Here is a 14,452-nt window from a genome sequence, read left to right as displayed (position 1 = left end):
TATATATATATATGTATATGTATATTTGGAATTGCAAACAAAAATAGTATTGAACTCTTAGCTAAGAAGCTTCAAGCATGCATGTCAAGCATAAAGGCTCTTAGCAAAATTAAAAGCTAGTAGAAGATGTGGAATGAAGTCATAAGGAAAATCAAAAGGGATCGATATTAAAAAAAACAAAAATTGTTATAAATACACCTTCACATCTACAATCAAAAACAAGGCAACCAAAAATAAAGACAACAAAGAAAAGCTGGGATACTATATTTCTTTCTGGACTGGCCCATAATGGAGTGATGTTCTGCTAATCATGAATGTTATTAAAACATATCAATCCAAATGCAAAGTTAACAGAAAATAGGCTGCAGAAGTTTAAAATAAAGCACTAACATCGGTTAAGCTTAATAGGAGCGGAGGGGGTTAATAATTTAAACAAAGTCTTGCAATGTATCAAGTGGTGAAAAAATGAATCATACAGCTCAAATTAAGTAGATAAATATTGCAAACGAATAAACTAAGCTAACCAAAGAGTTACTTACAACATATAATAGCGAATACTAGATGAGATTTGTTCAGTAATTAAAAAATATCCAGAATCATTCATCAAGTCAGAAATTATACCTGCTGATTTTTCTGGAAAGTAGATTTAGCATGAAGCAGAATCAAATAAATTACTTAGATTAACAAAGATGTTAGTTTGATGGGCCTTTTTGTCATTTTGTAGGTTTCCAGATTAGCTTTAAGAGAAAATTTGGTCATTTGGCCGCTGGAGATTTATAAAATTCACAAAATAAAAAACTAACAAGCTTATGCCGAAAAGAAAACAGCATGCCCATGTGCATATGCTCCAGATTTGATATTTGCACAAGCATGTTTTCACCTATAATGTAAGACCTATGCAGCCAATCACCCATAACAACTAAAGCTATATTCAGTTCAGAATTATTGTTGTTAGTCCCGAGTCTAAAAGAAAATATTGAGGGTTGATACTAGGTTGATAAATAGTCATAAAAGACACATTAAAACTAACGGAACAAATCACCAAGAGTTGGATAGAGTAATTGGTGATGAATATATTCACTTCAAAACCAAAACCAAAACCAAAACCAAACCACTCCAATAATCTAACTTGATATAGTTTCAAATTCAGAACCTGATGTGCTTCGCCGGGTTCCAGATATCTGGACAGGAAACTGGATACATAAAACACCTCTATGTCAATAACTAACTTGTGACCAAAGTACTCGAAAGAAACTTATTTATGATGCTTCGGTTACCATACCACTAATAACAGTGTAACCCAAAATGATAATGAAAGTGCAAAACAACATTTAAGAACAAAAACATCTCCTCCTATGGCCTACAAGCTGACCTAGCTCAATTCTCAAGTAAATTTCAAATAATAAATTAAGGGAGGAAAATGTAATCTCTAAAAGTCAATTCAATGGATTACCTCTGAGAATTACCTGATACCATGTATAGAAACTTAAATTTAAAAAAAAAATTGAAACTTTGATGAAGATATAGATAATGACAGTGTAAATACCTTCTCAACTGTCTTAACATTTTTACGCCATTTTCTTCCCTTGGACCCACTTCTCTCTTCCTCACGAAGGGCCTCAGCTGCTTTCTTTAGTTCTCTAGCTTTTTTTCCTAATTCAGTTGCCTCCTGTATTAATTCCGACAAAACAGTAAATAAGATACCAGCATATCTATGAGTTGATAAAAAAGAATAATAAAAGAAAAGAATACTTCCAAAAGATTAAAATAATCACATTACAAACCTTAATGTATTGTGAACGAGTGATAACCGCTTTGGGACGCCTGACAAATGAAAATATAAGGCCTAGTGGAAGGCAAGCAATCCCAACACCTCCAAATATCTAACGTGAAAGAAAAAAAATTCCACTTTGTAGTTCTTAAAATGTTATAGACAGAGGAACAAAGCTGAAATTTGTACACGGGCAAAGAAAAGCATCTAAAAACCTTTAAAGCTAAATAAAAACTTACTACAAGACAAAATCATTGACACCTTTTAGGGGTATTAAGAATATGTGACCAAAATAATATTAATAAACATAATATCAAGTATTTTAGGTTTAAAACACACCGTGAAAAGAACAGATCCAACAATAGTTGCAAGAGCGACCACATATTCTGGAAAGCTAGCTCGCATCGTCCACGTTGATTCTGAAGAAGGACTAGCCAGGTATGCATCACACTACTCACAACAGAGGATAGAATAAAGTAATTAGTTGGATGAAAAAAACTAATGGCATACATAGCACACAATTCTTATGTACTTACATACCTCACACCTAGACTTTCATACTTACACACACATAGCACTCAAATCTTTAATATCACGTCAAAAATAGCATTACCACTTTTAAAAAAGAAATACACATTTTCATGCAAATGTTTAAAGCAACAAAGTGCCAAGTATGTAAATATGAAAGTTTAGGTGTAAGATATGTAAATACATAAGAATTGTGTGCTATGTATGTAAATTTCTGGAAAACCAATTAATTATAATATCAGAAAAAATACAGGTGCCAGCAAAATATCCATGTAATTAAGAACTCTCCAAAATAAGCTGACACTTCATCTACTTCTAATTCATGTCCTGAGTAAGAGCTACAGAATGATCTTTTCAAAACATATAAATGGGACTATAATTCCCGGAAAAGCTCCAAATCTACACCAAGTAGCGTAAGACACCTGACGAGCGGAAGAACCAATGCAAGGTTGGCTGCGGGAGAATTCTGTCCAAGAAGATGGAAAACTTGTTGCAGCGGAAGAGAGGTGCCTAACACTGAAGTCAACTTTGCCTACTATCCCTGATGCCATAAAAGTAATGTCATTAAAAGAGAAAAGAGGTTCCATCCATCCAAAACAAGAAGGATTATAAGAAAGAAAATATCAATAACATTTGAATCATTGACATTCTTAGAGTAAATAACATTTATGAATGACTAGCTAAATCGAGGTAGTGTTTAGCAATTGACAGTGAATAATTCTAAATAACTACAGGAAAAATATGAAAAAATCAAATATGAATATAAGCATATATAAAATGAAATTCCCAAGAATAATATAGCTTATCATGTAAGATAGACCAATCAGTACTATTATTAAGAAAGAAAATATAGTGTGGAGTTCTCAAAGATCATGTTCCAATCTTTAGAAGAGGGAAAAGAATTGTTCGTCACAAAATAAATTCTTAGCATCCATCACAAAATATGAAATTTTAGGTGTGAGATATGTAAATACATAAGAATTGGGTGCTATGTATGTAAATGCTCCTAATAATAAATAGTCGGATGACAAATGGATAATGGGCTGACTAAGAGTGTGCTGAACAATCAGAAAGGCACGAAATCAAGAATGCTACATCTATGGCCACAAAATATAAAAACATTACAAACAAAATTCAATGAAGCTTAGACTCCAATTTTAATCATTGTTAAGTTGAAGATGAAGAAGACAACATTTGATAGAAAACAAATAAATTGTTCACAGCCTATCTACATGACAAGAAAATAAGACGCTGAAAAATGCAACCAATCATGGTGGGAACAACGAGCAGACACCCCTTCGATGTGTAATCAATGTTTTAAGACAAACTACTTAAAATAATGTAAATTTTGGAATGGAATACATTGAAGCCTTCTATATCATGACACATGAGAGCTTTGTTTGTGAAGGAGAGATGCAAAAACTTGCTTAAATAAATAGCTCAAAAGCACCCTGACGAAAATGGTTTGTCACTAGGAAAAAATCCATAATGTTGAAGCCAAATGGCTGCAAAATGATTATGAATAGAAATACCAGATAACTAAGTAATCCAACAAAGATTATAAATCAATAACAAGGCATTGTAAGGAAAATAATGGTATAATCAGGGAAAATCCTGTAATAAACAAATTGCTTTAGTTAGAGAACAGAAATTGTAATGCTTCAAATCTCTCCCCAGCCGTTCACCGCGCTAAAAACAAAGCTTCACCTTAACTGCTTAAACTGTCTCATATTGTTTTCACTGGGTTCAAGTCCTTTGACGAAGTTACCCAAATGCTAAGTCACACTCACATGGATTTAGGAGAAAATTCAAAAAAATTACACATTTTTGCAATTTTAAACATCATGCATTTCTCATAAATGAATGATGCGCTTAAATTTGAGCATGGAGAAATAAGAAAATCTTGTTGGACCTAGTTCATTTGGCTGTGAGAAGCCAGAAAACATGTCCTGAGAAAAGATGGATTTTTTATATTCCATCGTCAGAAATGTAGTCATAAATCAGAATAAATTTCCCCAAATTAAGGGATTTAAAAGTAAATAAAACCAAAAACATCACTTCCTATAACATGTTCTCCATCTGCAAGCAACCAAATGACCCCAAATCTCAATTACAAAGGAAGAGTCCAGGAACATAACCGTAAAGTATCCCAACCGCAAGCGCACAAACAACAACGGAAGCGGCGACCCACAACATCGCGCTGCATAACCTTTTCCCCACGCTCCTGTCAAAAACAACCCAACTAATGAGCAAAGAAAAAGGCTGGAAGAAAATAAGGACGAAATAGAAGTGAGTCATGAAAGAAACAACTTGTCCATGTCGCCCTCGTAGTAGAACATAGCAAAGGGGATGAAGAAAAAAACGAGGACAGCGTCTGTGATGTAAACGACGAGCCAGAGCGTCTTCATCGGAAGCGTCAGGTTGCAGGCGCCGTTATAAATGGCATGGCGGCAGGCTTGCCGGTTGGCGACATCAGCGGGCAGCATCAATATCGAGATGACGGCGATGGAGAGACCGAGGACGACGATTACTTTAGGGAAGTAGGCTTGATTCCTGTCGTCGGGATGCTGGTAGTTCACCAGCAAATAAACATTGAAGAGCAGAACAAGCACGCATACTATAACCGCTACAATCACAAGCGCCAAGTTGAAATCCCCCATCGTTTCCCCTCAGGATCGCCGGATCTAGATCCGGCTATCAATAGATCTATCAGCCTTCTCGTCCTTCCTCTTCCCGCACGTTTCTTCTTCGTCTCCTTCGATTCTATCGCGGAGGTGAAAGCTCTCGTTCCTCCCTCGGCGTCGCCTGACTTCGGAGAGGGGAAACGGAGAATGGAGGGGTAACCCTGGGGGAGCACCGTGTGGAGGGCTAAGAAGGGTTATGCTGGCAGCCTGACCAGGCACCTGTTGTCCAAAAGCACGGCCCGATCCGACTGCTTGAAAAAAATTTGAAATTTATAAAATTTATATACATGCCACTACGCTTCTATGTATTTACATACATCTGTTAAATTTTAAATTTTATATATGCCATCCGATTGATTAAAAAGTATACTTAATTTTTTTTTAATATTTAAAACTATATGCAATGAACAAATGTCTATCATCCAGCATAAATCCTGAAATATAACACGATCTCGACGTAATTTTTTTAGTTGTAAATATTTGAAAATCTTTTGAAACATTGATTTTAACAAACTTATATTCAAACTGACCTGCTCGACGAGGCGAACTCAACGATAGCATCTTCGGTTCAAGCGAGTTGTCAAGTCTATATCATGCTATTAAACCACTTTTCAATGATTTTTCCAGGCATAATTGGAATTCAAATTTATTCTAAATGTGGCAAACTTACAATTAAATTGAGTGTCCCAACATGGCCAATATCGCTCAATTTGACATCATTAAGACACTAAAATGTCAATTGAATGTTATCGGATGAAAGGTTTCTTTTTGAGGAATTTGAGCAAAAGTTGTATGTCTTCCTTTCATATTTATAATTTGGGTTCTTCAAATTGAGCTCTGCCCCTTTTAAGGAGAAATATTTGTGTACATGATACGCACGCAGAGCTGTGTGCGTAATAACCATGCAATAATTTATGCTTAATGGTTATTAGGGGGTTGTTGGGAGGTTATTGAGTATTAATTCTAATAATCTATAACCCTAATAACCTTCCAATAACTTTTGTGGGCTCTATTTCGATGTTATTCATAGGTTATTATGAATGTATTGCGGGGTTAATGGAGCACACACGCAGAGTAGTGTGTGTATTACGTGAGCAAATATTTCCCCCTTTTAAGAGGGGGACTAGACTCTGGGCAAGAGAAAGATTAGAGGTCACATAAGAGGGAGCTAATGCCTCAGATCACACACTGATGATCTAGCGAAGACATGTGCTTGTGGTCGCCGATCACCATCAAACACTACTTTGTCGGTCACCTGGCTAGGTCTGATTGTCGTCTTCGACCAACCCAGACCACTGTCCCAAGTCAACAATACACTTTGTCGCATTCGACTATCTTTGTTGCCTCTAAACGATATTATCGTTGTTGCACTTCTGCCAACTCTGATTGCCTCCAACTTCGGCTAACATCTTTGCCTGCTCTAGCCCGCTTTAATCACCACCGCCCCAAAAAACTCCGGGGTGCAACCCCCTACGACCAACTCTGGCTAACGCTGCCTGTGCCCAAATTCGACTACCGCCCACAGACCAACTCCAACAACCATTTGCCCCCCACACATGGCCATCATCGGCTGTCGCCTGCTTTTTTCAATGAAGTCCCTTTTGAAGTTACAATATGTGCTGTGAAATCCCAATACACGTTGTATGATGGTGAAGCACCCCGTAGGTGACATGACAATGCACTCAAATACGATATAATGACACATTCTGAAGATAGTGTAACAATACATCTCATATATGGCGCTACTATGCACCTCGATGATCATGCAACGAAGCCTTGCATATAATGTAGTGATATCTCTATAAAATATTGCAACAATGCGACCTGAAGACGATGACTTTCTCTTGAATCCTAAAGCTCCCTCCTTGAAACATTAAATCCCGCCGCTGCGGCATAAGGATGTCATCATGACGCGCCACTACGACCTGCAAGACCAACTACAGTTTAGGTGGTTCACAATTAGTGCGACTCTCGACTCCAACTCTCATGGTCCACTAGCATTATCACAACTCACCGCCAAGACGTATGTGACTCACAAATCATGCATCTTCATACTCCATGCCCTGTGGTCCGCGGACATTATCACAATTCATCATTACGCCATACGTGACCAAATAGGGCGTGTGTGACCCACAACTCGTACATCTCCCGACTTCGGTTTCACAGCCCATGAACATCAACACAACTCATCATTATGAACTATGTGACCAACTACAAATTATGTGGCTCACATCTTGTGCAACTCCCAACTCCAACCCATACAACCTATGAACACCATCACAACTCACCTATACAACATACATGGTCTGCAAATGTAGCACTCAACTTCGGCCCTTCAACCTACAAGAATCATCATATCTCAACATTACAGTCTACATGGGTATAACTAATGCAACTCTCAACTTCAGCTATTGCGGCCTACATATGTTATTACATCTTATCACTCAAACGTATGTGACTAGTTATGGCCTACGTGGCTCACACTCTTGTAGCTTCCAACTACGATCTTTATGATCGATCGACGCTATAGATGCAACCATCCTCTGCCCACATATCCATTTGCTACAATGTCTTCCACTAAGACTTATATGACAAACTTACACTACTTTTGTTTGCAACATTCACGGTGGACTGTTTCCTTCACTGCAATGGATTCCGACCCTTGCAGCATTTTATCACCAAGAATCATATTAATTACAACCAGACAACTATTTTTAATGAACAATTGTTGTACATTTATAATGATCGACTTTATAACTCAATCTCTCCAAATTCAGGAGAAAAGTTGATCTGTGTACTCATAATTTATTGTGAATTATTTCAACCATGTCAGACTCCGTAGGATTTTTCCCTTGACAAAGTTGTTTACATAAAAAATGAGACTTCTTCTTTTGTTTGCTTCTCTTTAATTACTCAAGTGTGCAACGAGTTTTTGTTTAACACCAAGATGCTAATTCATTACTTTTTCACCATGAACCTCCAGACATACATTAAAAATGGTGATATTTTTATGTAATATGAAAATTCTAAGCAATGCAAATATAAAAAAAATTAGATGTTAGAGATGGAAATACATGTGAATTGGGTGATATGTATATAAATTCTATTTGAACTTTTTGGACGATTGATTTGGTCATCTCTCTATTGGGATGCATGTGCATATGTTATATTTTATATTTTAACATTTAAAAAAAAAAAATTATAAAAAATTTCATAGGGTGTTGGTTTTCTATATATATATATAGAAAACCAACACCCTATTTATTGCTATATATATAACACAAAACAATAAAATAAAATTAAATGTCATATGTGGTGCTTTATATTTTGCTATTTAGAAAACCAACACCCTATTTAATTTATTTTTTTAATTTTCACTCAAACATCAACTAGCAATGAAACCTCAACCCATATTTTCCATTTTATGAAATTCTCAATGTTTTCGTTGAATTCAAGTTATCCTGGAATCACACTCAGAAGATAGAACAAACACAGAGAAAAGAGAAATTATAGGAGAAAAAAATAGAGATTCTCCAATATTTGACTCCCATTTATTTCGTACAATCCCTCCTATTTATCATAATCCACCCCCTTCACTTAGAGGGGAACCGTTACATTATTTCAAATGAAAGAAAATTTCATCAAAAGAATTGTTGAATAGGACCTTAAACGGTTATTATTATCTAACGATTTACGGTTGGTATGAGATTCTTATTCATTATTGAATGCGCAAGCATCACTCTCATTATGTTTGAGCTGTCTCACCCCAACCCTGGATCACCCGATCACGAACCTTGGCTTTGTCAGCTTGGTATATACACATATGACACAGGACAAACGTATCCTGTTGGTATTGCATGTGAAATCCTAAAGAAGGCAATCTAGGTCCTCTTTTCTTTTCAGTGCTGCAGTATATGAGGATCTACTTGATGTCTTATTTTTGTGATAAGAACATGTAACCCAGTACGATCCTTCATGTGGGTTAAAGGCAACCAAGACTGTCTCATTGCAGTGACAGACGCTTGGGTTGGTGTACTTAGTTGTCTGAGACCGGACACTCGTGTTTTTTTAAATTTTTTTAGTTCGATACAATTTTTATTTAATTTGGTTTTCTTTAGCTATACATAAAATTTAATTTTTGGATCTGACAATTATTGGTTTCTTTTTTTTTGTTTTTGGGCAGCTATAACAATATGAGTTATATGATTTCATGGACCTACGAAGTTGCCTTGTGTTACCACGAACTACCGACTCCGTTACTCACGTCATGCCAGCCTCACAGCAGTGAGAGCAGTTATACGGTTGTTGCAAGGGCTTTTTTGCACTGTCAATATTGATCATGGTAGGATGGTTTCCCAGGATGATAGTGCAGTTGAGGACAGACGTCGTCAGAGTGTTAAATTAAACATTCTAATATTTCTAATTATAGTTGTAATTATATTTATCTTTATTTTATTTCTTTTGATACTTAGGAAAGTGTGAACACTCTATGATACTTAGAAAAGTGTGAACACTCTATGTTATCTTTTGAACTGATCTGTAATGGTTTGCGGCTTCATTTTATCTATTTCGGTGCTCATACAGTTTGTATTGCAAACAACTTCACTAAAAATAGCAAAATGATCGTTTATCCGACAACAACTGCCAATAAGCTGTTCTAGATAAGCTCCCCAAATAACAAACTAATTTATTCTGATAAACTCTCATTATTTACACTTAGCTGCCCAAACTAGACCCCAGCCAGCCCTACATTTCCAGCGGTTCAAATTGCGTCATTTGGGTGAAGTTAACTCGATACTGATCCAGACCGCTGGGCTTTAATCGACAAAAGGCTCCGGGGCATCTCCTTCAGCTCTCATCGCCGGCGGAGAAGAAACCGAGCTGTCTCAGCCTGCTCCATTTTCAGCCCACCCCAATTGTTTCTTGGGAAAAGGATCTCCAGATCTAGGTATAATCCAAAACCCAAATGCTGACCTCGATCTGCCTTGTACTCTGTCATCTATAACCCCAGGATTCTTTTTACCGCGGTTAATGGGCAATCTCAGATGCCGAGCACCACCGTCGATCACTCGGGAAAGCCAATCCCCACATCATCAGTTCTTATGGCGGCGTCGAAGCACATCGCCGTTAAATGCCGAGCTGAGAACATGGCTTTTATCAAGTGTAAAAAGAAGGATCCCAACCCGGAAAAATGCCTTGACAAGGGCCGGGAAGTCACCCATTGCGTCCTAAGTCTGTAAGAGTTCGCAACTGAAAGCATTCTTTTTCACTTACTTGTGCTATGTGTCTTAAGGTTGACTTGATTCGCTTATCTTCTTTTTCCGCTAATACGCTTCTACGATCTATTACTAACCATGCGCACTCTTGGAGATACTGTAATTATTTGGTAGCATGGTGTTTGGCTTCATCCAGTTTCACTTTGTTTTTGAAGCCATTCATGTTCTACTAGTCATGTTATGCTTGAAGCAGTGCCCCTTGATGTAATTCCAATTCAGCGCGCGTTCAAAATTGTTTAAATGTGGATAGGAAGTTGAATTTTCAATGTTTTTCTGAAGCATTGATTTTGTAGTTAGCAGCATATAACATGCTTAGAATGCAGGCTTTAGTTTTCCTTCGTCGAGACATGCATAAAGGTTGCAGGTTCAAATATTGGAAACAATCATTCCATAGTGCATGAGTTGCACTGCCTACGTCAACTTCTTTTTAAATCTGCATTATTTGAACCCTTATGTGTTTTCTTTGAAATTTTATAACAGGCTCACTAGGATTTTTTTACCTCAACAAAAGCTTTAGATGCTCATGAAACTAGTGATTCTGGCAGATGAAAAGGTTTCATTATTGCACTCAAAGGGAAAGTTTTTGACATTTGACATGTTTAATTTGTATTGCACACAAAATTGACTTTGTTGTTTTTCTCTATTAGTTTCACTAGTCTCACATAAAAGCATTTCTATGCACTTTGAATGCTTGATTGTTTGCTTCTTTAGAGTTGACTTGTAATCTCACCCGCAAGCCTTAAAACATGGAGCCATCATTCTCACAGATTGTTGTTGATGATTTGATCACAAGCTGATCCAACCACTCATTAAAATTAGTTCAAATCAAATTTTTCCAATGCTAAGTGAAGCTAAGCCTAGCCATGTCATATTTGATCTAATATTGAGTTGAGCAAGGTTTGGTCTGTTGAAGTTTATTCCATTTAAATGCTGTTTTGATATTGATATGTACCTATAACCATGCATCTATAACATTTATAGGTGCATAAATGCATGAATCAAATATACATACATGGGCATATCTATAGATGCATAAATGCATGTTTAAAATAACACATGAATGTATCTATACATATCGTCTTGCATGCATAGGCATTTTGATTAAAACTTTATCTAGCTCAATTTGACCCAAACTTGACTCAATAAAATTCAATTAGATTAGGACAAGGTCATTAGTTGTCCTTTAATTACGATTCAAGCTTCATCCATGCTAAAGAAATGATACGATTTTAAAGCAATTCTTGATCTTAGAGCTAAATTTACAACTCTATTGTTATGGTCGTTTTTTGTGACTTTTATCATAAGCTTGATGTTTATTAAACTTCCTTATGGCAAAATGTGATAGCCATGAACATGAAACATGCATATCTTTTCTCTCATCTTAAGTTAAACGAATCTCTAGCTTGAGTTTTTGAACTATTATCGGTTAGGATTGTATTTATTTTTAGAGGGTTATCAATATCACTTTAGTCACTAATGCTGTTACTTTTTAGGCTTATGTTAAGTCTTTCTTTGGGATGTGCATGAGCTTCTTCAAGAGGATGAAATAATTTGAAAGCTCTGAGTTGACGGCTCTGCTATGTAGTTATTTGTTGACAATGTATGTACGTGCTTGCATAATTGCATTATGTATGCTTATAAACATGGTTGATAGTTAAAATATGATGGAAGGATGCCAAAACAAGCACTAAGAAACAATGTTGAAGTACTAAGGGACATAAGAAGTTGGACAATATAGGTAAAGCAAGTAGTAGGCTTAAAGTTTGTGGTAATGTGATTGATCTTGCCATAGGGTGCTTCTGCTTGAACGATCAATTTTAGTCATTGAAAACATAAACCAATTTAGAGGTCGTGATCATCCAATTTGAGAAACACTTCATCCTCCTTATTATTAAACCTTGTAAATCTACTACCTATGGCAATCGATCAAATCAAATATCTGACCAGACCAAGAAAAATGATGGAGGTTTATAACTATTAGATCTTCTAAATAGACAGGATATTAATGAAATCCTCACTCAAAATGCAATGATGAGATCATTTTGTGCTAGCATAATAGAATTTTATTTACATGAATATGTTTTCCTTATCATCATAGGGAGAATAAATAGTGTCGAGGATTAAATCCATGTGGTCTTTGCACATCTTAAGACAATCAAAAGTAAAAATTCTATCAATAGTATAGCTAATTGATCGAACAATATAGGAACTAAACATCAAGTTAAATGAAAATATTTGTAATTGCTAGCTCATTATTGTTGACCTCACTTTTGGCGAAGGTGTAGTTTTTCTCCTATTTAATAGCCTAGGGTCTAGCCGTATGACTTCCCTGTCGACTACTCATAGAAAACTAGCAAAGAAGCCTCCCCGTTAGAAATTCTGAGATTTACTTTGCTCAACTTGACGCTCCGCATGGTAGTTTTGACCGCTATTACTTAGTAGGTAATACTATTATGGAGGAACTCAAGGAGAGTCTCTATAGGACTGTTGGTCTTAGGATTGACTGTACACGTTAATTTGCCACTATCGCGCTCTTCGTCGCCTTATTTGATTAAGCTCGAGCCAAATTTTTGACGTGATTTGGATCGCGACGCGTTTTGTCCCAATCGTCGACGGGGTTGCCTAAACGACTCCGGATGACAAAACAGACTGCGCCGACGCGTACGGAACGTCGATTTTGCCTAAAGGGGACGTTCATTTCACCGCAACGACACGTCTGGGGAAAAATACACATTTAAGTGATATTATAATAATAAACAATATATTATTATTATTATAATTATAATTAATACCTTATATTAAATCTTAACATAATTTCATTATCTCCCCCTCCCCTCTGCTGAGTCTCGACCCTGTGGACCTCTGCCCTAGCTTCGGCTCGCTCGGTTCCACCTGGCCCGATCCTTCGTGCTGTTGGAGTCTGGTTCCCACGCTCGCCTCGCGCACGTGGGACGATCCTGCGACCCATCCCTTATCGTATCTCATCCTCTGCCTCTCGCACGCCCGGATGGGGGCGTTTGCTCCTCTCAATCCTTCGAATCATATACGATCTCCTAATCATTCCTTCTCCTGTTCTTTGGTCTATATGAGGCTTTCGTTGGTGCGTTTCAGGGGGCCGAAAATTGTCTAAGGGAAGGGAAAACTCTGTCATTTTCTTTTCTCATCCTTCATCTCTAACTTTTTTAGGCTTGGAGTGGCTTTACCCTTGCTGTTGAGGGAAGATTGAAAGTGGTGAAGTGCTCTTGAAAATTGTTTTTTTTTTTTGGCTTTTACTTCACGGAGGTACCTCCTAACTCTCCCCTCCCCCGTTTTGCTTTACTCCTTTTCGGTTTTCTCTCTGTCGAATCCTTGAGCTTGGTGTTGTGGCTGATATGACATGCTAGCCTAGTGTTGCGCCTATATTTTGAAATATTTGTCACCTCAACATGTGAAAGATAGAAATATAAGCATGTTTTAGGAGTTAGATTTGATTACTTGCTTAAAATGGTGAAAGTATAGCATTTTTTTGGCTCCTCTCTTTTCTTTTTGTTCAAGCAAATCAGAAATGTTAAAATGTGGCTTTGAGATAATGTTGACTCCTCTCTCAAACATGTTGGGATATGTATCATGAAACTCCTCATTTGTTCTAATTTAGCATGAGATGTTGGAGAGTTTATTTGACCCTTCATATATGTTGGGGGCTCGGTTTTGGCATCTTATGACTTTCTTTTGCTTAAAATGCATGTTATGAAGAAGTTCACTTTGATTTGGGAAAGGTTCTATAGTTTGCTTTAATAGTTTGGTTTAACCCCTCGAGGGGGGGACATCTTTCATGCTTGGATGTTTGAGGGAAGTTGATTCATGCTTAGAACAATTGGTGGCCTAAAATACTTTCTATATTAATGTTATAGTTTAAAAACCTATCTTGGCTCCATATACTGATGTTTTAAAGGCATGAGGACTTTTCTTTAGCCTTTGGATGGCCCGGTTTTGCCTTGTAATGGCTCGATTTTATTCTGTTTTAATGAATCACCTTGGGGATTTACATGACCGCAGTTTTGAATGCCTGCAGAGCTATGTCCTATTTTGATCTTGGGCTTAGTTTTGGCCCCTGCTGGGCTCGGTTTCACCTTGCTCTAATGGTTTGGTTTTGGGTCTCACGGTTGGCTTTGTGCTGGGCTGCGGTTTTAGCCTTGTGAGGGGTTCTGCTTCGC

The 14,452-nt window shown here is 37.0% G+C and overlaps 2 protein-coding genes across 2 annotated transcripts in view; one reads left to right on the top strand and one right to left on the bottom strand.

Moving 5' to 3' along the window:
* LOC110023221 (LIMR family protein At5g01460) overlaps positions 1-5,222 on the bottom strand; it is a 22,546-nt gene extending 17,324 nt beyond the window's left edge. The window contains exons 1-6 of the mRNA XM_020722530.1: positions 4,610-5,222; positions 4,438-4,523; positions 2,722-2,840; positions 2,111-2,221; positions 1,785-1,883; positions 1,547-1,669 (exon numbers count right to left, since the gene is read on the bottom strand). Of these exons, the coding sequence (XP_020578189.1) occupies positions 1,547-1,669; positions 1,785-1,883; positions 2,111-2,221; positions 2,722-2,840; positions 4,438-4,523; positions 4,610-4,959 (888 nt within the window). The 5' untranslated portion in view covers positions 4,960-5,222. The remainder of the gene's footprint in view (positions 1-1,546; positions 1,670-1,784; positions 1,884-2,110; positions 2,222-2,721; positions 2,841-4,437; positions 4,524-4,609) is intronic.
* Positions 5,223-9,735: 4,513 nt separating this feature from the next.
* The window catches only part of LOC110023193 (NADH dehydrogenase [ubiquinone] 1 alpha subcomplex subunit 8-A-like), a 19,270-nt gene continuing 14,553 nt past the window's right edge, over positions 9,736-14,452 (top strand). The window contains exons 1-2 of the mRNA XM_020722475.1: positions 9,736-9,931; positions 10,029-10,219. Coding sequence (XP_020578134.1) covers positions 10,029-10,219 — 191 coding nt within the window. The 5' untranslated portion in view covers positions 9,736-9,931. The remainder of the gene's footprint in view (positions 9,932-10,028; positions 10,220-14,452) is intronic.

Source organism: Phalaenopsis equestris, unplaced genomic scaffold, assembly GCF_001263595.1.
Source record: "Phalaenopsis equestris unplaced genomic scaffold, ASM126359v1 Scaffold000223, whole genome shotgun sequence".
NCBI classification, from domain to species: Eukaryota; Viridiplantae; Streptophyta; class Magnoliopsida; order Asparagales; family Orchidaceae; genus Phalaenopsis; species Phalaenopsis equestris.
The sequence above is the reverse complement of the archived record's forward strand: the minus strand, read 5'-3'. Positions and strand labels throughout refer to the sequence as shown.